Genomic DNA, 25582 nt, shown 5'->3' on the forward strand with positions numbered 1-25582 from the left:
TTGGTGTCCCCAGCACAGCAACAACGTGATAAGGGAGGAAAGACTTCTATATCCTGGTTTCTGCACAAACATTTTGTAGTTCATATCCATAATCTGAAGAAGTCTAGATGGTGAGTCTGGAAAAATTCCACTGACAAATTTGAGAAGATGTTTAGAATCATTAAAGAGGGCAGCCAATTCACTCTCTGAATCATTAAAGTGGGTAGCCAACTCACTAATCGTAACCAGATTATGCCTGAACTGAGGTGGAATAATTGCTTTGCTAAATCTCTGTGAAAATAGCAGTTTGCTTTTTTCTTTTTTCTTTTTGGCTAACTTGATCTCCAAGTAACCAAGATGTTCTACAAAGCATCATTCCTTAATGGATATGGAATGTGAACTATTACATGAAGAACCATTTAACATCTAAAATTAGTTTTTAAAAATCATGCCAGGCTACTTGGAACCCATTCTTTGCTTTGCTGTTTAATTAAATAACATTACAATTCTGCATACACTTACTTGGGAGTAAGCCCCAGTGCACTCAAAAAGACCTACTTCTGAGTATGATACATGGGATTGTACTTGTAAGTACTAAATTAATTCCTTTATTTGAATGCTTTACAGTCTATCCGAAACATTCCCATAAATTGTATTAAAGGTTAGAAATGCCATTTACCGGTATACATGCACATCCAAGAAGTGACACATGCACTTGTCAGTTCTTCTGACTGTTTCTCTGTTTCGAGGCTCCTATGCATCAAACCATCTTTGAATTTTAGCACTTTAATGGCTACTAAAATACTGTTTAAAAGCAATTTGCACTGGTTTTGAATATTCAGCTGGAAGAAAACCTATTACAGAATAAAGAAGTGAAATATCTAATTATATATTCCATATATAACTTAGCTGTCTTGTGAAACAGATGGGGAAGCCTGCCGTTTCTTAAGTTTATAAAAATGCTGGTGGGGAGGAAAGAACTTGAATATTGTTTCCCAAAATAATATATATATATACACATATATATATATATATACATATATATGAATGATACTGTTTCTCTTTCACAGCCTTGTAAGTTGCAGATGCCACATGCCTTTCATGCTAGTTGACTTAAAAAGTTATTTTTTTGTGGGTACATGCTGTGTATTATACGATGTTTTCCTCGGGTCCACCGGTACAAAAGTCAAAATTCATTTTCTGAATGAGTTTTATATCCAGAAATGTAGAAGTGTGCCCCGAGCCAACGCTAAGTGACTTCATTTTTTGAATGTGACTATCTTCCAACAATTGCATGTGCTTATTTAATTACCTCAGCTGCGCTACCTTGGACTCCCACCAGATCTTCAAAGCAGAGCTGGGTCAACTCAGGCCAGCACTAGTTGGATGGGGCACCTCGTAGGAGAAGCCAGGTATCGCAGCTGTAGTTACTCAGCAAATGACACTCTTTGAGAACCGTTGCACAGCTTCAGCGGCAGAATGCAAAACTACATGTGCTGCCTACATCTCATATTTAAAACGGCTATTCACCCTTCATTCCACAAGCTTGTCCTTAAGACTGAGAGCAATTGGCTTCTACTTACATTGCCATGATGTAACATGTGCACTGTTTATGAAAAATTGCCAGTCCAGCTGGGTTTCTGAAGGTGAACAGAACGCTGTGACAATCACTGTGAAACAGAAGGGGAGCAACCTTTCTTCAGGGCTGTTCACAAGCACATTTGTTTGACAAGCCAATCTTAAGACCATCTATTGATCTGTTCCTATCAATCTGAAGTTGAGATGGCTAGATCTAAATACCAAAAGGGTTGCAGTACAGTGGTTGGATATACGATATATATGATATCTTTATTGTCATTGTCCCATACAGAACAATGAAATTGAAAATCTACATAAAACATTCAAAAACCCCTAAAAACTCTGAAACCCTGTTTTAAAATACAATATACTATAGAGACTCCTTATGCTGCGTTTAGAACCAGAATTGCATTTGCGCAGAAACTGTTTTTCAGGAGGCTAGTCCTGGCCTTTATAACCCTATACCTTCTTCCAGATGGCAGAAGCTGAAAGAGATAATTTCTGGGGTGCATACTATCCTGCGCTATCTCTGCAGCTTTCTTATGACACCTGACAGCATAGATTTGATCTAAGGTGGGAAGAGTGCACCCAATTATTCTCTCTGCAGTCTTTACAACCCTGGACAGCATTGAATGGATGTTGGAGGGTATCAGTTTCTTGCCTTTGTAATAAGCATATACAGTGGTACCTCGGGTTACAAATGCTTTGGGTTACAGACGCTTCAGGTTACAGACTCCGCTAACCCAGAAATAGTACCTCGGGTTAAGAAATTTGCTTCAGGATGAGAACAGAAATTGTGCGGTGGCGGGAGCCCCATTAGCTAAAGTGGTTCCTCAGGTTAAGAACAGTTTCAGGTTAAGAACGGACCTCCAGAACAAATTAAGTTCTTAACCCGAGGTACCACTGCACCTTACAAATAATGCTCCCTCGTGCTGCCAGTGAGGCTGAAAGCCCATCGTAGGGCAGTTAAATGGGTTTCAAATGAATTATTTTTGCTTCAGCCGGACCACATCCCATTCATGTGAATGGTGCTGCCTCCCTGGGAGCACCTCTCATGAATGGGTGTGTTTACTTCTGTTAATGCATTTCACTGAGACCTTAGCAAAGATGTCGCAGGGTCAGGAACCTCAGTGATGTGCTGTTTCTCTGTCAGCCCTGCTGGCAAGAGCAAATGGGCTGACAGCTGTAATGGGCTGACATTCTGTTAACATGGAAAGTTTGGCAATACAGTGAACCTCGGTTGTCAAACGTAATCTGTTCGGGAAGACCGTTCGGCTTCCGAAACGTTCAATAACCGAGGCCCAATGGGCGGTTGGCAATTTCAGTGGTGGAAATGGAGAAATGCGCCTCAGAAGCCATTCAAATTCCGAAGCGTGTTAAAAAATGGAAGCATTCACTTCTGGGTTTTCGACGTTTGGGTTCCGAATCATTCGGCTTCTGAGACTCTCGAAAACCAAGGTTCCACTGTATAATGTCTTTGATGTTTTAAAATCAGTTTAAGAGGGTGGCGTTCACCTAAAAAATCCCATCCGCAGAAGTCCTGTGCAAGAATTTCCATTTGCACAACATGGCTTCCCTCCACTCCCGGCTCGCTCCCTGAAATTGAGTTGGGGGGGGGAGGGGTTGGAGGTGGTTATTGCAGTGACTCCCAGAACACCACTATTTGGTTGTTGGAATGATAACATTATTTCTAAAAAGATCCTTCATTGCCAAGGAGCATAACATAATAGTTTTGTTCATGCAATATTGCAGAATTTATATCCGATTAAACATCAAGCAATTATGGAATGAAGAACTTCTGCTAGACTTTTTCTATGCACACACAAGTGTGCTAAGCAGTATCACTTACTTGAAGATTAATAGCCCAGAACTTTCCAGAAACTAGAGCTGGCAGTTATTGGGCAGAACAGTGATTTTCTGTAAGATGGAAAATAAATGTCTGTGCTTACAGTTGGGTAAATATTCATAGTTCACATAATAATAAAATATACAAGACCAATTTTGTCATTTATAATGCTAGATAGTTAAAGAGAGGTATTTTTTTTGCCTTTTTGTTATTTCATCCAATGCATTCAGGTTTAAGAGGTTTTGAGTGTATAGTTTGTGTAGAATTATCACAATCTAAATGATTCTGATAAATTACAATCTAAATACAAAATCAGATGGTGTCTTCACGAGAAAAAATAATGCATAACCCATAAGGGCACACATCTAAGGGAGAAAATATTAAATGTCGTTTTTGCAAAATAGACGTACAGTGTCGTTTAATACCAAAGCTCCATCTTGTTGGAATAAATGTTGTGTATTTTTGGTTTGAAGTAAGACTTCATGGATTTCTGCATCATAAATCTAGGAGCAAGGGCATGATATATTTACTGTATCATGCTTTTGTGAACATATATTGGCTACAGCAGAGTTTGGCTTTCAACTGTGAAAACAGCAGTTTAATAAATTACATCTTTAAAACTATTTTCCACAATCATAATATCATATATACCCTGATTTGAAACACGAAAAGAAATGCTATTCATAATAATTAATGTGGTGTGGTGCATAAAACAAATAGCTTGTTGCAAATGGCATAAAATTCAAAATCACTGTTGAGATATATAATCAGCTCTTTTATATGAGTGTTAAATTACAGTACTGTTCAAGAGGTGATGGGGGCTTGCTTCTAGGCAAAGGCGCTTGAAATGTTTTGCATGTGTTTGTATGGATGCATAACTTACAGTTGGGGGTTACAGTTCCCTGCAGAAGTGACTTTCATGTAGGAATCTGGCAATACGCGACAGTGGCGTTAGAGGTGCTTTTGCAGGTCCAAGTGCCGTCTCCCCAGTCCCCAACCCAGGTAAATAAAAGACCCCTAAGATTTGGATCAAAACAGGCCACCACTTTATTGAATACAGATGGAAGAGGTTTGGCTTGGGCATGTTGTTGTTGTTGCTTAGTCGTGTCCGACTCTTTGTGACCCCATGGACCAGAGCACGCCACGCACTCCTGTCTTTCACTACCTCCCACAGTTTGGTCAAACTCATGCTGGTAGCTTCGAGAACACTGTCCAACCATCTCATCCTCTGTCGTCCCCTTCTCCTTGTGCCCTCTATCTTTCCCAACATCAGGGTCTTTTCCAGGGAGTCTTCTCTTCTCATGAGGTGGCCAAAGTATTGGAGCCTCAGCTTAACGATCTGTCCTTCCAGTGAGCACTCAGGGCTGATTTCCTTAAGAACGGATAGGTTTGATCTTCTTGCGGTCCATGGGACTCTCAAGAGTCTCCTCCAGCACCATAATTCAAAAGCATCAATTATTTGGCGATCAGCCTTCTTCATGGTCTAGCTCTCACTTCCATACATCACTACTGGGAAAACCATAGCTTTTACTATACGGACCTTTGTTGGCAAGGTAATGTCTCTGCTTTTTAAGAAGCTGTCTGGGTTTGTCATTGCTTTTCTCCCAAGAAGCAGGCGGCTTTTAATTTCGTGGCTGCTGTCACCATCTGCAGTGATCATGGAGCCCAAGAAAGTAAAATCTCTCACTGCCTCCATTTCTTCCCCTTCTATTTGCTTGGGCATGGGGCAAGTGAAAATACTTCTGGACCACCAACAGGAAATGACGCATAGGTCAATCCAGGTGGAGGTTCCTAAGACTTACATCAAACAGGGTGACCCCTGCAGGGACTGCTGTCTGGGGGTCCTGGCCCCGTGGACATGACCATTCCCCCCTGATTCCTTTAATGGAATACCCTAGTATTTGGAGGGGCTGAGGCTAAATGCTGCTTCATCATTACATTGTCCCATGTGCATTCATAATTGGGGGGGTGGGGAACACATGGTATGCTGAGATTCATCTCTGTAATATTTGAATGGTCAGACATGAGCATGGTCTTATGAACTATTTGTATATGGAATGCAAGATGGGTGGTAGAGTAGTGAATTGAAGATTCCCAGGATGTACTTTTGTTACCTCATTTTCCCTACTCACTTCTGCACTTTTCTTTCTGAGATCTGGCCGCTGAATGTATGAAAAGAGCTCCAGTGAGAAGCGTTGTGTGAAATTTGACATCTAGTGACGTGGAAGCTCTGTCGATGGTGTTATATGCGGTGCTCTTTTTCTAGAAAAAGAGGTGCTGGAACTCACCACGAACGCCTCCCTTGTTCTCATAGAACGGCGGCGTCTTTCAAGCGTGGCGTCAGGAGTGGAACTTGGTGGGCAGAAGCTGGTTTGGGGTCAGCTTCCGGATGAATGTTTTTTGAATTGTCATCAAACTGAATAATAATAATAATAATAATAATAATAATAATAATAATAATAATAATTTATTTATATCCCACCCATCTGGCTGAGTTTCCCAAGCCACTCTGGGTGGCTCCCAATCGAGTGTTACAAACAACACAGCATTAAATATTAAAAACTTTCCTAAACAGGGCTGCCTTCAGATGTCTTTTAAAGATAAGATAGCTGCTTATTTCCTTGACATCTGATAGGAGGGTGTTCCACAGGGCGGGTCAAACTACCAAGAAGGCCCTCTGTCTGGTTCCCTGTAACCTCACTGCTGTAATTTTAAAATAAGGTGGGTTTTTTTGCACCCTTTTATATATAAAAAATGAATACCTCTGCTTCAGTACTAAGATTTAAGAAGCCTTGTGGGGTACACAACATTCCTTAAAAGGGAAGTGAGTGACTTGTCTGTTTTCATAATAGACAAAATATTGGGTTTTTGTTTTCTTCAGCCTCTGCTCACACAAAATGTTAAAAACAGGTTCTGGACTGAATATCTGTAGACACAACTAATAGGTTTAAACACTCTGATACATAGTACTTTACATGCATTGTTTGTTTGTTTGTTTGCTCCATCATTCCTAATGGGGTGGTATTGACCCTCAAGGCTGCATTGGTAAAAACATTACATCTTCACTAAATTAAGGTGGGAGGCCCCTGAAATACCACATGGCAATTCAAACCTCATCAGAGTTGAGGACTACCTAGAAGATGGAATTGTAGAAGATGGACACAAACACATTATAGATTTTTTTTCAGTCCTATAGGAGCATATTTCATTGACAAAGGCTTGAGATATGCAGTAAATGTAATTATTATTATAGTCTTTATTTACGTGGACAGGCGGAGTCCCTCCAACCCCAGGCGATCTCCAAGTGGAATACAGTGGTTCCTCGGGTTACATATGCTTCAGGTTACAGACTCCGCTAACCCAGAAAAAGTACCTTGGGTTAAGAACTTTGCTTCAGGATGAGAACAGAAATCGTGCTCCAGCGGCACCAGGAGGCCCCATTTAGCTAAAGTGGTGCTTCAGGTTAAGAACAGTTTCAGGGTAAGAACGGACCTCCAGAACGAATTAAGTACTTAACCTGAGGTACCACTGTAATGACTCAAGACAACGTGCTATGGGATTAAAACTGGCCACAACTTTATTAAGTTTCAGATGTGGCTCAGGCATTGGGCATTTATCCTTCCCAGTCCCCAGCCGGGGATCTGGGAGACATCAGGGTTATCCAGAATGTGTGGGGATTGGGCTGGCTCTGGAGAACATATGTTCAAGCAAGAGGCCCCCCCCCCCCCGTTTCACCGCTGTTGTAGGGGAGAGCAATGACAAACTCTCGGCATGTGGCCAATGCCTCCCCTCAAGACCCCTTTAACAGGGAACCCTGGGATCACCACCGCAAGGGGGTCGTGGGTCACCACTTCACCCCCCCCCCATTTAGGAAGATAGACTAAAGGATTCTGCCCAAGACCTGAAACCGCCAAAGTTGTGACGTTTTGCTACGGCAAAGGCTAACCTGCCAATGCAGGAGAATTCCTTTCCGGCCCTTCAACAGCGACCATGATGTAGCAGCGCCTGCGTACCTGTGGAGAAGAGGTTAACCTGCAAAAGAGTCTTAACTGAGGGTGGGAGAAGCTCTGGAGCCAACTGACGCTTCGCAGGTAAGATTCACCTTCTGCTGTGTGGGCAGGGTGGTCCCTCTTACCTGGCCGATCCCCTGGCAACGCCTCTCCAGGCGGGATTGGGTGACTGGCTGAGGTAGGCGGAGACCTCCAGGTTTCCAGCCTGGGGGGGGGGATGAAGCCAGCCCGAACTACCAGGAGCCGCATTGGGATCTGGGGGGGGGGCTGCATGTGACCACGCAAAAGGTGCCCCCCCATTTGATGTGGGGAGCAGTCATTAGAAGGAGCTGCTAAATGAGAACAGTCTTTCACAAAACATGGCTCCAGAATTTTCAAAGGTTAGCTTGTGATTAAGTTGTTTGAATAGAAGTTGAAAATACCATATATACACTTGTAAGTTTGTTGGTAACGTCGTATGAGATCAGTTTATTACGAATTGCTTCTACCAGTTGCCTTAAAATGCCAATTATAGTGAAAAACCTCTGTGATCTCAGATCTCTTGAGAACAGACCCTATAGGAAGAGGAAACTGATGTAGTTTTTCCACTGAAATAAATATGAGACTTAATTTATTGCTTGTTTGAAGTACTGTACCTTGATTTTTAAGAGATTTACATATAGGGAGAAAAAACAAATTTGTGAATATTTACAGAATATTTCAAGTTCGTTCTTTATATTCCGTTAATGTTTATAATTTCATTTCGTGCTCCATATTCCTTTTATGCCCATAAAATAATAATACACCCCTTGCTTGCCAAAATGACCTCAAAACAGTCTATGAGTACAAAAATTGACGATGAAGCATTCACTTATGAAGTTTTGGAAAGACTTGAAGAACACTGAGTTGAACTGTCTAATCAATGTATGAACATTGTATTCCATGTAACTGCTAAGCAGAATTTATTGCTTCAGCATATTGAGATTGATTAGTAGCCTTCTTCTGCACCCTGCATGAAGAAATTAGATAGGCGCTGAGCAAGTTAAAAATAATTTATTTGGTGTGTCTTAATTATTCTTTCACAAGGATATAGTGCAGTGATTGTGGTGGAAAGGCTCACAATCACATCCTGTGCTTCAATCTTCCCATCTGATCAAAATCACCTTCAGTGTCCATAGCATAATTGCTTGTTTCATTTGTATATATTCAGCTATAGGTGATGCAGGAGGGTCACCCACCTGCAATTTCTCCAGTTCATCACAGGCTGACAGGTGATTCCACAGGGTAGCCAGACTGGACTGTTATAGTAAAAAGCAACAGTGAGTCTTGTGGCAGTTTTAACAGATTTATTGTGGTATAAGCTTTCATTATCCAGAACCCAGTTTTGTGCATCTGGTTAAGTAGGATCTAGTTTTTCAACCCTTGTAAGGTAAAGGTAAAGGGACCCCTGACCATTAAGTCCAGTCGTGACCGACCCTGGGGTTGCGGCGCTCATCTCGCTTTTATTGGCCGAGGGAGCCGGCGTACAGCTTCCGGGTCATGTGGCCAGCAGGACTAAGCCGTTTCTGGCAAACCAGAGCAGCACACGGAAACACCATTTACCTTCCCGCCAGTGCGGTACCTATTTATCTACTTGCACTTTGATGTGCTTTCGAACTGCTAGGTTGACAGGAGCAGGGACCGAGCAACGGGAGCTCACCCCATCACGGGGATTCGAACCGCCGACCTTCTGATCAGCAAGCCCTAGGCTCAGTGGTTTAAGCCTTGTACTTGCTAATAAATCTCTTGGCTTTTAAAGATGCCACAAGGTTCTTTCAGCTTTTTCATTTTCCTAGGGGTCGTCACGTTCTCCTCTGCAATGCATGTATTTTTTTAAACATAGAAAATGCACGTCCAGGTTAACAGTATCGCTTTCTGAAACTTCAAAAATGGCGCTCATGGTAACTGTATCTTGCAAATCCTCCCTAAGTGAATCCTGTGTTGTCATTACATTGAATTCTGTTACCTCAGACTGGAACACACCCAGATGCACATCTCAGGAGTAAAGAAGAAGAAAAGCAGTATATAAATCTGTCATGCTTTCTGCAGGCTAGAATGCTATATATGGAATAATAATTGTTTCTGAATGTTATTTTGCAGGGCAAAGCCAAGTTCTTAACTATGAAGTTTAGCTTACATCATATTTAATTATTTCCGTGTAGCCTCCAGTACTTGGGAATGATACACAGGATGCGGTAGTAATTATTATCTCAATGTGATATATGGTTCAAATGTGCTACACTCTTTTTTTGGTATATAACTTATCAGGGGCTTGCATAGATTCGAGATGAGCTCTGGGATTCTGTATGCTGGGTTTCTTCCAGTCTCTCAACATGGTTTTGTTAACACAAATTTTCAATGGCACCCCTGAGTAATTGCTGGCAAGAAAGTATACAGCCGAGCCTACTTAAAAATAAACTGTTTAAGAAATAGTCCTGTGAAAAGAATAACATCTTCTGCAAATGAGCTTTAACTTATATTAAATTAAAGTTAAGCTTTCTTGAAAAGAATGAATGATTTCAAAGGAGTTAGCTGTAAAAAGAAAGAATTGACACAGAATAAAAGCACAGTGTAGAAAGCACTAAACCTTCTAGATCTAGAGTCTAAAGAAAAGTATAGCATGCATAGTTTAAATGGGGCATATTGTGAGCATTGAAAGCAGCTTTAGTCATATATCTCTAACTTGCTTCTCTTTTTCATAATTTTTTAAATTAATTTTTCATTAAAAACAATCCAATATAGACCACATTAATACAATAACAAATCATAATTCAATTAAAAAAGCCATTCGTCAAATTCAAAATTAAACATTTTGGTTGACTTCCCATGTTCTGATTTTAGGAGATTTTTGGGAGATGTTGATTACTTTTTCCTGCTCCGATCCGCTTATTTAATCCAAATAATACAGTTCTGATGTTGATCCTTTATTTTAACTGCCACTGATGTGTTGACTTTTATTCGTATTTAACTGTTCCATATTCTTTAATTTGCACGAGGCAGTGGCGTAGCGTGGGTTGTCAGCACCCGGGGCAAGGCAAGTAATTTGCGCCCCCTAACCCGTGGATTTGCGTCCCCTAACCTGTGGATTTGCGCCCCCTAACCCTAACCCCCAGATGTTGCGCCCGGTGCGGCCGGCCCCCCCTGCACCCCCCACGCTACGCCACTGGCACGAGGAGTTTATATCTGGTAACTTTCTGTCTGGAATGCGTTTTTTTTTTTAAAAAATCGACCTTTCTTTTTGTTGCAATCAATCATTTTCGGCATCCCCCCCCCCCAAGGACTCAATTTTACTGGGTACCTTTCGACATTTTGCTTTTCTCAAAACTGAAAGTGCTCTATCGATGTGGTTCTCAATATGCAAGCTGTTTCAGTGGTTCGTCTGTGCTGAAGGTGTCAGTGAGATTCCTTGACTCCTGGGTTAAAAAATCCTAGTGTCCTTCCAGCTTCCCCAGCAAACCATTAATTCTAACATAGTCTTCATTGTATCATTGACTTCAATGCAAGAATGATAACAATATTTTGAACAAAGCAATTTCAAGTGGATCATATCTTCTTCAGAAGCCTTTTTCAACTGTTCCCTTTCTATCTCCCATTTTGCCTTCGCCTTTCCTGATTCTGACTTTGCTTCTTCTAAGGTTTGTTTCCAAGCCCTCATATTGAAACTGGTTTGTAAATGGATCCAATGTGTGTAGCATTGTTGTCACAAATGTCACGTGGTGGCTGTTTGAGGCAGGGGTTATAATGTGAAGAGTGGGTCTCCCGGTGGATTTCTCCCACTGCAGGGAGAATTTCTGTGCCCTCATCTGCTGTTGCAAAGACTGTTTTGTGGCATTGAGAATCCCCATGAGATGAATCAGTCCACACACTCAGCTGGTTTACACAGTCAGCCATCAAACTGAGCAACTGTACGCAGAAGGCCTTTCAAGTAACAGCATGTGTTCTTTGTGTCGCACAGTGAACTTGTTCAGCACGGACTTGGGATGGATCCGCTTCTCTGGAAACTTGTGTTGTGCAACTAGCTGAAAAATCCCACAGTACTTTTTAAGGAGGGAGTTAACATGGATGAGAGACAGGACGTTTTCTTCATCCAACAAATTTAGATCAGCCATCAGCAGGTGGACAGAGAACTTTAAGAAAAATATGTTGTGCAGATCCAGCACAGCAAGTATGTCAGGAAGTACAGTTAATCAAAGACAGAGTTTACTGGCTACCATTTGGGTATCATTTCTCTATCTGTCCAAAAATGAAGATAGTTGATGACAGAGGGCTGTACTCAGAACAGAATGATTGACTCTTTTATTTATCTAATCGTAGCTGGCCGAGTCTTGACTATTTCATCGGTGTGTTTGGTTTTTCTGCATGCTATTTGTCTTGTGGGTGTTCTGTTTGATCATGATCTCATGATACATAGACAGCTGTTTTCATAATCGCTACCAACTTTGTGGGCAGAGACAGAAAGGTAAAAGCAGGGACAAAAAATGGATTAGCAAATGTGTCACAAAACTTCATAGATCTTTTTAAAAGAGAGTACAGTCGTACCTTGGTTGTCGAACGGAATCCATTCTGGAAGTCCGTTCGACTTCTAAAAACGTTCTACAAGCAAGGCACAGCTTCCGATTGGCTGCAGGAGCTTCCTGCACGCAATTGGAAGCTGTGTAAGCTGTGTTGGACGTTCTGCTTCCAAAGAACTTCCGCAAACTGAAACACTCACTTCTGGGTTTGCGGCGTTCGGAAGCCAAAACGTTCGACCCCCAAGGTGTTCGTCTTCCAAGGTACAACTGTATGTGTAGAGTCCACACAGGACTCTAAGATTGGGCTATGTTATCTCAGTTACAATTAACACGTCATATAGTTTCTAACACCCCAGAATTCACTAGTTGTGGTTGAATTGAAAAACTGTAATTTGAGATGTGCTCCCTTTTCTCTTATATATGTTAGAAAATCTGTATGCGTATGCTTATATAATGCCAGCAAACTAGCTTACTTCTTTTTGAAAGATAGAGAGTAATGTAGCTGTCTCACACACATAGAGGGGGTTTGCAAAGGGGTGCAATGCCCACATGGAAGCCATTTAAAACACTTCCACTGCATAACTACTCCAACTAGCTGCTGTACACCTGGGCTAGGGTGGAAATGAAATTCAGGTCAGGATTTTGACTTTGATGCAAGATTGGACCCAGTACCTGTCATTCCAGAGTTTGGAAGTCTATACACATTTGGTGCAAGCTGCCATCTCAGCGCATGCTGTGATTTAAGGCCCATCATGTGGTGGTCAGCAAATGGCCTGTCCTATATAAACACACACAGTCTCTCTCTTATCTCCAATGACAACTCATTAGATGGTGTAACTCATGAGAAAATACTTCAAAGTATGATTCTGTAAACCTGTTTCTTATCTTCATTGATATATTGCCAGATGTTGTGTTTCACTAAAGCAATAAAAAGTTACTTTTCTTTGTCCGTTAATGAGATTCTTGTAAAAACACAGAGGCGTGCTCCTGATATAAAATGAGCAGTCTCCTTTTATGTTTGTTGCTGTTTATCTTTTTTTTAAAGTACTCAGTGCTTTACAATTACATCATTCTCCCTCTCAATGACTCCACGAGGTAGCTTAGGCCTAACATACAGTGATTTGTACAAGGCCACCCAGTAAGCTTAACGATTGAGCAGTGGCTTGGATGTGACAATCCCATCCCTTCCTTATCTATTCAGAAGTTCTTCTATTGAGTTCAGTGGAACTTACTCCCAGGCAAGTATCTATGGGATCACAGATACTGAATCTGTATGTGATCAGTATGCTGATGACACTCAACTCTACTTCTTGGTAATACCTGAATCAGGAGAGGCAGTGTAAGTCTTGGACCACTGCCTGTGGTTGGTGATGGGCTGGAGGAGGGCCAATAAACTGAAGCTGAATCTTGGTGAGACAGAAGCCCTGTGGGTGAATAGTTCCCAACTTCAGGAAACTGGAAGGTTAGATATGTAGCTTGGAAGTACTCTTAGATCTGATACTGTCGCTGGAGACACAGGTTATCCTAAGTCCTTTTTTCTAGCTTTGACTGCTATGTCAGCTACAGACATACCTGGACAAGGTTAGCTGAACCACAGTGGTGATCTCTAGCCTACTGCAGTGCACTCTATGTGGGGCTGCTCTTGAGATTGGTTTGGAGATTGCAACTAGCACAGGATGCTGTGGAATGATGTTTGCCTGGACAGGCATATCAGCATATTGTACTAGTGCTGAAAGCTCTGCCTGGCTGCCAGTACACTACCAAAATAAGATTAAGGTATTACTTTTAGTGTACAAAGCCATAGACTGTCTAGGACAAGGTTACATTGCTGCTGCCATGAGTGCTGGAAGGAAGACTGTTCCCAGCTATCATATCTCCTATCAGTCTCATCTTTTCCAAGCTAAACATACCCAGCTCCCTCAGCTGTTCCTCATAACGCTTGGTTTCCAGACCCTCGACCATCTTGGTTACTCTCCTCCGCACAAGTTCCAGCTTGTCAATGTCCTTAGTCAATTGTGGTGCCCAGAACTGGACACAATATTCCAGGTCTGACCAAGGCAGAATAGAGTGGTACTGTTACTTCTGCATAACACTGTTGACTCATGTTACTTCTCCTATCACTGCTGCTGCATCATAATGTTGACTCATGCTAAGCTTGTGGTCTACTAGAGCCAGTGTGGCGTAGTGGTTAAGAGCGATAGACTCGTAATCTGGGGAACCGGGTTCGCTTCCCCGCTCCTCCACCTGCAGCTGCTGGGTGACCTTGGGCTAGTCACACTTCTCTGAAGTCTCTCAGCCTCACTCACCTCACAGAGTGTCTGTTGTGGGGGAGGAAGGGAAAGGAGAATGTTAGCTGCTTTGAGACTCCTCAGGGTAGTGATAAAGCGGGATATCAAAGCCAAACTCCTCCTCCTCCTCCTCCTCTTCTTCTTTATAAATACATTGAACAACAACAGGCCAAAGGCAGAACCTTGTAGCACTCCACTTGCCACTTTATTCCAGGATGCCGAAAAATTATGAGCATTCTTTGGGTTTGGTCACTTCAACCATCTGGAAAAGCCCTCCTCATTGTCTCTGATTCATTGAGTTTCTATACAGACTAAAGCAGCTTAATGTCACCGGTACTTTGAAACACTGTTCCCTCCGAAATCAGGCAGGCACCCACAATTCTGATATTTTGCTGCTTGCTGAAATCATTTATGTTTCTCCACTCCCCCCCCCCCAGAAATTAATTTGATTGAATGTAGGTAATTCTGTATTTTATAATATTGCAATTTTATGATGTTTCAATTGTACATTGCCATACATCTATAAATAATATAAATAAACTCTGCCTGCACCACACCCGCCAGCATCTGCTCCCTGAGGTGGTTGCCTCATTCTGCCCAATGATAGGACTGGCCCAGATTTGGATTCCCAGCATGTGTACTTGCAGCAGAAAAAGTTTGCACTGTTTCCCCAAGACAGAGATGATTTCCATGTAGAAGGAATAATAATACTTGAAGCAGCCTTAGGTGTGTTTTTCCTGACCAGAAGTATTTTATTAATAACTGTCCTTCATTTTAATAAACAAAGACATAAATGATAATGTGGGATGTTGTAAGACGAGTGTATAGATTGTGCTGAACATATTTAAACGACCTCTTGGGGCCTCCAAAGCAAGTTTTGAGAAATCTAAATATTTCACTGTGCATCTGCTACTGGCACATAGCCACCCACCCACATTAAGTCAAAGTAAATGACATTTATTTTAGCGTTTGGAAAGAAAGAGGCTAATGGAACAGGACCTGGCACCTAAGTTGCCTATATCTGCGCTGCTGGACCTGCCTCCAAAATATCGTGGTTTGGAATTATTGTATACTGATGTAACTTACGTCTCATCATCACAAGCATATTCTGGCTGCTTCAGGAAGTCTTAAAGCATTAAGGGTCTATTTGAAATTTATTCTGTATATGTGGCATGATGGAGCCTCGTTAAATAACACACCGTATCTGTTGCTTTTTTGTTTCCCACTGCAGATGGGTTTTTTGCAGCTGAATGACGACTTCATATTTATTGAACCACTCAATCACACTGTGGCTGTGACAGGTCATGCGCATCGCGTCTACAGGCGTAGAAGGTCCATACCTGAGAAAGCCACTGAAAAGCCCGCTTCTCATAGTCAGTACTGTGGTGTTATTACTGGTAACGTAATCCCTGTTAACCTATTTAATGCAGTAGGCACTTATTGTAAGAAACAAATATCTTTTTCTTAATCTCTAGTCGCTATTCTGGTTAAAGGTAAAGGACCCCTGACAGTTAAGTCCAGTCGTGAATGACTCTGGGATTACGGCGCTCATCTCACTTTGCTGGCCGAGGGAGCTGGCGTTTTTCTGCCTCCCCAGACAGTTTTTTCTGGGTCATGTGGCATGACTAAGCCGCTTCTGGCAAAACCAGAGCAGTGCACGGAAATGCCATTTACTTTCCCACCAGAGCGGTACCTATTTATCTACTTTCACTGGCGTGCTTTCAAACTGCTAGGTTGGCAGGAGTTGGGACAGAGCAATGGGAGCTCACCCCGTCGCAGGGATTCGAACCGCCGACCTTCTGATCGGCAAGCTCTAGGCTCTGGTTACCTGAGTACTATTACTTTAAATGACAATTAGCCCTATTCCATAGTTGTTGAGTTGTAGAAAGTGTCATTGATTTCAGTAGTCTATAATTTGGATTGTCCCATTAAACACAATATTACTTGGAGTTCCACTGAAATTAGTGAGACTTGCTTCCAAGTACATGGAGCCTCAGTCTCTGTTTAAAATCAGTGGACAGAAACTCCTTTACTTGGAAATAAATTTAACTGAAGACAGTTTCCAAATAAATGTGTAGAGAATTGATGTGCCAGGATTCTAACAGGACAAGTCGCAAATCAACCTGCCAACTCACTTTTTGGATAGGATCACACTCTCTTCTGCAATGAAAGCTGATTCCCTTTTTGTCCTTGTTCTGATCTGCCTCTTCTTCATTGTGGTTCTCAAATGTTGTGCTTATGATAAACTGCTCAAGAGCCAAGCTCACTGTGTCAAAATACAGTTCTTGCAAAACCACTTCAGGGTTTTTAGTTTGTTTCCAGGTTAATTAAGCTTACTTTGTTAATTCGTTTAGGGCTTGCTCACATTTGAGCATTATCTAGCCGTAAATTCACTTCCTCACCCCCCCGTTTGAATTAGACTAGATTAAACATCTGCATATATTTGAATTTGCATATGAGGAGGAACTTCAGTGTTTCCAGTAGGCATTCCATTTTGTGTTGTTCCTTCCTTCAAATTTGTTGATTCTGTTACGCCACCTAAGTACTGGCCCAGGTGGAGCTGTGGTCTAAACCACTGAGCCTCTTGGGCTTGCCGATCGAAAGGTTGGTGGTTCAAATCCCCTCAATGGAGTGCGCTCCTGTTGCTCTGTCCCAGCTCCTGCCAACCTAGCAGTTCGAAAGCACACCAGTGCAAGTAGATAAATAGGTACCACTGCGGTGGGAAGGTAAACGGTGTTTCCGTGCGCTCTGGTTTCCATCACAGTGTCCTTTTGCACCAGAAGCAGTTTAGTCCTGCTGGCCACATTACCCAGAAAGCTGTCTGTGGACAAACACTGTCTCCCTCGGCCTGAAAGCGAGATGAGTGCCACAACCCCATGGTCGCCTTTGACTGGACTTAACCGTCAAGGGGTCCTTTACCTTTACCTTTTTACTGACAGGGCATGTGTGCTGATAGATGTGCATGCACACATTGTCTCTGCCTTTTTTTTTCTTTTTTAAAAAATCCCTGCCCAGGAAGTGTGCAAAAACACACAGTTAGGCAATTGTACGTTTGTGCAGTTTTTGCGTTTTGAGCAAATTTGAGGGATCAAAAGAATATGGCTGCACTTACTAACAGCGAGATCACAAAGTAAAATATGTCTCAGAATAGGAGCATACCTGAAATAGTTATGAGATTAGCAGGAAAGAAATGAAAGCACTGAGAAATTTGTGGGCATAGAAAGGGAAGTAGTAGACAGTTAATCTACCCATCCAAAAACAGCCCCCCAAAATCATCTGTGACCCTGAATGGAGCAGTTTGGATCCCAATCCCCCCCCCCAATCTATTGGATTAACCCTGTATCGGGTAAACCTGAATTTACAGAGGAAAGCATCAAGATTGGTGTTGTTTAAGGGTAATAATGTAACCTGGGACCTCCAACTCCCAATAGACTGCGATCTACTCACAGTATAAAAAAAGACAGTGATCTACCCATTGTCGTTGGATGGACCAAAGTTGTTGAACTTTTCTTAGGAGGCCAAAGTTGTTTCCCCCTTTTTTGGGGGGGAGGAGATTACTGAGGGGCCAAAAATCTAACAGGATCTACCAGGAGCACCCCTCAATCTACCAGTAGATCTCGATCTACCTGTTGGACATGCCTGGACTAGACAAATTAAATGGGAATGCAAACACAGTGAACTGGTGTGGACGAACCCTTAGATTCATCACATGCACACTTTGTAAAATAAGCTAAATGAAAATTAGCATTTTAAACAGAATATTGTAATGGTTCAATCTTGTTCAGCCTCAGAGCGGCAAGATTTGAATCAATTTACGTGGGTTTTGCTCTTTCTTGCTTATGTTGGCAATATTATCTGAATGAATGATGATATCAAAATGTGTGCTTCATCTCCCATGTCATTTATTATTACTAATACTACTGTTATTATGAATGAAATCGTGGGGATAAGCGACTCTTTCTCCTCCTCCTGGATTTTCAAAAGTGTCAGGTATAGACACAACCCACTTACGTTTCCCTGTCTGTGGTACCTCACCTTGAGCAGTTTCAAAAACATTTATTTTACCCTTTCATTATTTTGCCCAAATCAAATGACAACAGTTTCCATCTTTCCGTGTGTTTAGCTCCTAATAACATCTTTAGGAGCTATCATTGTTTTTGGTTATTTTGTGTATGTGTTCTGAAAGACTCCCACACACAGACCCTTTTTTGTTTTCTTCCTCATCTGTGTGGTCTGTTTTCACAGTTCCTCCGTAGGCATTGGTTGCATTTAAAGAGGCTCTTCAGCTTTCTAGGATTCCTACTGAGAGACCAAAGGGAAGTAGAGCAATTTTAAACAGAGAATGTTGCTGGAACCAGTCATCTCTTGAAATGGAAGAAGGCTATTAAATGTGACAGTTGTATACATAATGGCCTTTTTGTTGTAAATTAAAAAAAATAAAATTAAAACCCAGTGCAAAGTACTCAGAAACACCAGCATTAATAGACTTGCAGAAGGGATGGAGTGAAAGTATTTTCACTAACATTTTATCACATAGGGATATTTTCTTTAGTTTTTAAGCATTTCCCCCCCTAGCAAGCTTAACTACTGAACTGTGATTCTTTTATATCTGCAAGTTGAAGGGGGGGGGGAGAGATGAAAGCACCATATTGTTTTATTAGCATTCTCCATCCTTCTTCTGAACAGTTTTTAAGTTATTGTCCATAAATGTTTCTTGCCAGTTTCTAGGAAAGCAATTTTGATTATTTTATTGCATTCCATCACTAATAAAAATAAAAATGAGATTGGAAATACTTATGATTCCTATTTTGGAATAGAAATTATAATTTAGTGTGTACTTGCAACATGAGAATCCACCTCCCATGTTTTTTATTTAACTTCACAGATGCTGTAGAAATACATTTTAGGGAGCTGTGATTGATTCACAGAGCTGAGGTTGAATTAATGATAAAAAATATACGTGTAGCTTCTGATTTTTGAACTTGTGGAAGCATGTTGCCGCTAAATCTACAGTATGTTCCTGCTTCTACAGTAAAAAATATTAAGTGAACTATGTGTGCCTCATTAGTCTTAGTTCAGGGGAATCTGCTATAGAGCAAAGTTAGCAGCATTAAAGACCAGGGAAAAGTGAAGCAGCATAAACCCATCAAATGCGCTGCAACTTGTGCTAAGTGTGGTGTAGTGGTTAAGAGCGGTAGACTCATAATCTGGGGAACCGGGTTTGCGATTCCGCTCCTCCACATTCAGCTGCTGGGTGACCTTGGGCCAGTCACACTTCTTTGAAGTCTCTCAGCCCCACTCACCTCACAGAGTGTTTGTTGTGGGGGAGGAAGGGAAAGGAGAATGTTAGCCGCTTTGAGACTCCTTGAAGGCAGTGAAAGTCGGGATATCAAATCCAAACTCCTCCTCCTCCTCCTCCTCCTCCTCTTCTTCTTCTTCTTCTTCTTCTTAGCAGTTAATTGATTGTTGAGGCCAGTCGGTTATCTGTTGGACATATGAGCATGACTAGAATGTCAGTTACTCTAAAGGTTTAGAGCAGGAACAGTGCCGGATTTATGTATAAGCTAAACAAGCTATAGCTTAGGGCCCCACTTTCTTGGGACCCCCCCAAAAAATTAAAGGGAAAAAAACCTGGATGTACATTTCCAAAATATAAGATAAAAAATAAAATAAAATAAAATAAAACCTACACACAGCAACAGTGTTTTGTGTTGTGTATGGAGCTATTAATGGTAAAAGTAAAGGTACCCCTTGCAATTAAGTCCAGTCACAGACAACTCTGGGGTTGTAGCACTCATCTCGCTTTACTGGGCGATGGAGCCGGCATTTGTCCGCAGACAGCTTCCGGGTCATGTGGCCAGCATGACTAAGCCACTTCTGATGAACCAGAGCAGCGCACGGGAACGTCGTTTACCTCCCCGCCGGAGTGGTACCTATTTATCTACTTGCACTTTGATGTGCTTTCAAACTGCTAGGTGAGCAGGAGCTGGGACCGAGCAACGGGAGCTCACCCCGTCGTGGGGATTCGAACCGCCGACCTTCTGATCGCCAAGCCCTAGACTCTGTGGTTTACACCACAGCGCCACCTGCATCCCATTTATGGAGCTATTAGGTCCATAAATTACCATATAGCATATATTCAACACAAAAAAACAGTGACAATTTGTTGTTGACAAAGGACAGCTGGACATATAAAGGGCCCCATTACCTTCAGTAGCTTAGGGCCTCATCAAACCTAAATCTGGCCCTGAGCAAGAAGTGTAACGTTATATTCATTAGCATTGTATAATCCATGGTTGGTAAATATTTCATATATAAGTTGGTAATCACTAGAGGTTTGAACAAAAGCCATAAAACATGTATCCCAGTGAAACATTTTTTGCTAAAAATGGCTAGGATGCCTTTCTGTCAATCATAGAGCATATATTTGGATGCAGAAGAACGCTAGCATCTCCAGATAGAGATGGTCCAATAGCATAACTCAGTATAAAGCATCTTTACGCGATCATTTGTCTACTACTTGTTTCTGTTGCAGAGAAAAGACTACCCAAGAGCCAAAAAGGAACAGAAAGCGGAAGAGGAAAAAGATATTCCTATAAATTACCTCAAGAATATAATGTGGAGACTGTAGTTGTTGCAGATCCGGCTATGATTTCCTATCACGGGGCAGATGCAGCTAGACGATTTATCCTAACGATTCTAAATATGGTAGGGAACGTTGTGACTTTCTGTAAAGATAATACGCTGGGTGATCGCCAACTAAGTCATACCCATTGCAAATTATGAATGTAAGGTAATGGATGCCATTTATCCCAGTTGGTCTACTGTACCGTCAATTTAAATTAGCTTGAAGGTTCAGTAAAGCGCAGAACATAGTTTAATTGTATAAGTCATTAGGATTGGAAGGTGGGGTCCTAGTGTGGGTTAGAGTCCTGATTAGTACTCTTATGAAGGCGCAGGATCTGACCCAAGCTCCCATCTCCAGTTTAGACTCAACCTTTTTGGCCCTTCTCGTTAGTCTTCCATAGATGTCTTGTGAGATGTAACAGTGCTGCTTTCCCCCCAGCCTAGCCTTCTTACATTAGTACACTATGATATTCCTTGAACATTCAGGAACAAAATATTAAGGAGTCAACAGTACGTTCCACTCTCACTTACATAAAGTTCTCTGTGTGCTTGGATGTGAACATGAGCTTCTAATTCCATCAAAGAAAGTTGATCTGTGTGTACAAATGAAGATGAGCTCTCTGCCCCCCCCCCCCAAAAAAAAACAGATGATGAAGTTGTTCCGAACATGGAGACTGTGTTTGTGTATTGCCCAGAACCAATTGTTATATGAAATTGTTGTATAATTGTTGTATAAAACACTCAGAACTCGTCAGACCGCCAAAGCAGATTTGTGATTTTCATTTTATAATTCTGAAAGAGTGTTTTAATCCATTTGCTTTAGGTGTTCAATCTTTTCCAACACAAAAGCCTTGGGATTCGAGTGAACCTTCGAGTGACTAAGCTTGTTTTGCTTCATGAGACTCCAGTAAGAAAGTACTGCATTTACCTTTTCCATGTATTATTATCATTATTATTTAGAACAGACATCTGTACAGATAAAGGGCATGCACTCTTAAATTATAAGGTTGGGTGGAAATGATGAGGGAGGACACATTTTGGTGAAGCTTTCTCAAGAAGTGAAAAACAACTCTCCACGTTTAGCAGGGGTGCTCAAAAGGGAACGGGGCAGCTCCTTCTAGCCGTCTGGTGACACACTAAATAGTCCCCCTGCTTAACGGCAGCAAGTTGTGCCTTGTGCCTAGTTATTGGTACTTACTACAAATTATGTGGGACGCGGGTGGTGCAGAGCCTAGGACTTGCTGATCAGAAGGTCGGCGGTTCGAATCCCCGCGACGGGGTGAGCTCCCGTTGCTCGGTCTCTGCTCCTGTCAACCTAGCAGTTCGAAAGCACGTCAAAGTGCAAGTAGATCAATAGGTACCGCTCTGGCGGGAAGGTAAACGGCGTTTCCGTGCACTGCTCTGGTTCGCCAGAAGTGGCTTAGTCATGCTGGCCACATGACCCAGAAGCTGTACGCAGGCTCCCTCGGCCAATAAAGCGAGATGAGTGCCGCAACCCCAGAGTCGGGCACGACTGGACCTAATGGTCAGGGGTCCCTTTACCTTTACTTTACAAATTATGTTTGGAAACCTCCATTCATAGAATCATAGAATTGTGGTTGAAACCCTGTGCAATGCAGGAGGCTTTCGGCCAACATGAGGTTCAAACCCATGACTCTGAGATTATGAGTCTCGTGCTCTACCGACAGAGCTATGTGTGCCATCAATCACAAGCACAAAAGCTTTCACCTGAGTAGGTTTCCTCAGGTATTTCAATGTCATGAGCAGCTTCAAATACACAGTGGGGATTGGTAAAATAATGTGAGGAAGATAGTGAGGTCTTCCTTGGTTGAAACAAACACAATTACAGCATGGCTGTACGAAACAACATGAGGATATTATTTTTAGGTTAATGTTAAGGGAAGATGCACTTAAATCTCTGAAGCTGTTTGAAGGTGTATAGAACATTTTGTGCATGTGTCTTTTAAGTCACAAATATGTAATTTAGGTCAAACAGCTCTGTAAACAGTATGATTCTATTTATCCAAATTCCCCGATGCAAACAAAAATATTTAGAGAATCTAAAGTTTAGATGAGTCAGACTTTTAATTACACATGTTTGTAGTCAGCTGGAAGGGGGAACATTGTGGTTGTTGCAATGAAATAGATGTTTTAATATTGATTGTGGAATAGCAACCAATATTTGAATATTTACAGAAAGACAGAATTCCCTATTATATGTTTTTAGAAGTCTTTAAAACACACACACTCTCTTTTGCTTTAAAAAGCCGTGTAGATACATATGTTACAACAAGTGAAACATTACACCTTTTAGGCTGACATGTATATTGGACATCATGGTGAAAAAATGCTGGAGAGTTTCTGCAAATGGCAACATGAAGAATTTGGTAAGAAAAATGACATCCATTTAGAGATGTCAACAAGCTGGGGTGAAGATGTGTCACCAGTAGACGCAGCCATATTAATCACGAGGTAAGTTGCAATTTTTTGTCCCTTTGGTTAATGGCCGGGAACCTCATGCAGCATTCTGCAGGCAGTCTGATGAATTGATTGGTGATGGAAATCCCCAAAATGAAGCAAACAGGCAAAAAAAGGAAAAGAAATAAAAAAGCATCAGGTGCAGGAATGAAGGGGGGCAGGAAACACCTCAAAAGATGAACAGAAACCACTTAAGCCCACAGTGTTTAGTGTTCCCCTTCCTCAGGTGTGATGGAGAAACAAGATGTCTTCTACACTATCTCGTTTTTTGTTTTGTTTTTTTTAAAAAAGAAAGATCTGACTTAGATATTTGGATGCCTGCAATATTTGTACATATATTATCTATGTCTGTTTATGTGAGGAGCATTAAAAGGGAAACAGGCTTGCAGAATCATGAAGGAACGTCTCAAAGGACATAACCGAAGCATTCCAGTATTCTTAGCATACTGGCACCTGACTTCTTAATTCATTCACCATCGCCCCTTCCCTCGCTTGAGGGAAATCGCTTTCCCCCACTCATCTTTCTTCTCCGCACAGCCAGTTAACTGGTTCCGGATGACAATTTGTTTTGGGGCCATTTGACTTACTTATATTATACGTCAGGGGTAGGGAACCCAAGGCCATCCAGATGTTATTGGGTCCCACCTCCCACCAGCCAGCATGTTCAGTGGTCAAGGATAACAGGAGTCAGCAACATCTGGTAGGTCTCAGGTTCCCCATCTCTATTGTACATAGATCTGAAGATGAACTATTTTGACTTCAGCCTATTTGAACTTTCAATGCGGTGTGTCTCAAAGTTCATTTGAACTCTTCACTTTGATAGCAATTTCTGCCAGCCTCTCTCATTCCCATGGTAGTGAAAGAAGAGTAGCATATGGCAATGAAAGTGTGATATGCACAGGTTCTTGATTCATATTGTCTTGCTTGCTGTGGGCATGAAATATATAGACCTGTGGTAAATTAATAGAGAATCTCAGAATCCATATTTTAAAAAACCCTGTTTAAACAGGTGTTCTTACTAGGAGCTCCATAGTGTTCAAAATGGTATTGTAGTATGCTTATTCCCTCCTAGTTTTTATATCATTTATTATTATTTGATATACAGATTGCTGTTTTTTTTAAGACTGTGTAATTATCATTATGGGCATGCTGGGATAATGCAATGTGTTCTTAGGATCCTTACTACTGAGAAATGCATTAAGATAAAGAATAGAGCATAGGCAAGCAATTCTCCCGCCTCCCTAATCCAGCAGAGATACAAAATGTGAGATTTTGCTGGCTAAGTGGAGAAATTAGGCATCAGGCGTACAAACTGCAGCAGAGGCTAATAAGGTCCATGCTGTTTGGAAAGCATGTTGCTTGGGAAGTTGACTCCCCAAAATCTGATGCCTGTAAGGACTTAATCTCCATGAATCCCTCACAGAGGTTTTGTTGATGCAAGTATCACAGCTGGTATTTTTTTTATTGCTGTGCATATCTGTAAATTCTAGAGGTGATGGTGATGTGACAAAGAAATAGACTGCTCTGCCTCCTTTCTTTTAGCAAATGTTTTGTGCCACTGGGGAAGTGATAATTCTGTATTGATTTGTTTTGGATGTTTGTATGTGATGCCAATAAAAGGTTTGATGATGATGACGACAAAGAAATGGGAAGCAATTCCAAAGAAGAGGCGTCATTTGGGTGAAGTTAAACTCTTATAAAGTATCATTTATTTTGCAAGGAGATAAATAAATGGTACTTTTAGATACTGTAGGCATGGATCTGATGCAATCCACAGACACAGTGCTCCTGTTGAGAGGGCTTCTTGGCATTCTTTGGCGATCACTCGTAGCCGAGTAAGATTGTCTTCCATAAACACGGTTTTATCAATGAGTCCGTAAATGACTGTGGAAGCCAATTCTGGATCCACACGTCCTTCCACAGTGGGGACAGAGGTTTCCGGGCGGGAGTTGATCATGGTGTGGATTTGCCAAGCGTACCTTCCTCTTACCATGTTTCTCCCTGTGTCCTGAGTTTGAGTGTCTTCAAAGGCCATGACACCTTTGGTCAAGGCTGTTCTCCAATTGGAGTGCTCACAGGCCAGTGTTTTCCAGTTGTCGGTGTTTATACTACTTTTTAAAGATTTGCCTTGAGAGAGTCTTTGAACCTCTTTTGTTGACCACCAGCATTACGCTTTCCATTTTTAAGTTTGGAATAGAGTAGTTGCTTTGGAAGATGATAATCAGGCATCCGCACAACATGACCAGT

General features: G+C 41.7%; 1 protein-coding gene across 2 annotated transcripts in view; it reads left to right on the forward strand.

The window, feature by feature from the left end:
• ADAMTS19 (ADAM metallopeptidase with thrombospondin type 1 motif 19) overlaps nucleotides 1-25582 on the forward strand; it is a 121256-nt gene that overhangs the window by 13946 nt on the left and 81728 nt on the right. Inside the window, exons 3-6 of one of the 2 annotated variants that reach the window (XM_083576570.1) lie at nucleotides 15462-15603; nucleotides 20766-20938; nucleotides 21681-21764; nucleotides 23172-23329. In XM_083576570.1, coding sequence (XP_083432696.1) covers nucleotides 15462-15603; nucleotides 20766-20938; nucleotides 21681-21764; nucleotides 23172-23329 — 557 coding nt within the window. Of the gene's footprint in view, nucleotides 1-15461; nucleotides 15628-20765; nucleotides 20939-21680; nucleotides 21765-23171; nucleotides 23330-25582 lie in introns of both variants that reach the window. The other variant, XM_083576569.1, reaches the window with a different exon arrangement.

This window comes from Podarcis filfolensis, assembly GCF_964270895.1.
Source record: "Podarcis filfolensis genome assembly, chromosome: 11".
NCBI lineage: Eukaryota > Metazoa > Chordata > Lepidosauria > Squamata > Lacertidae > Podarcis > Podarcis filfolensis.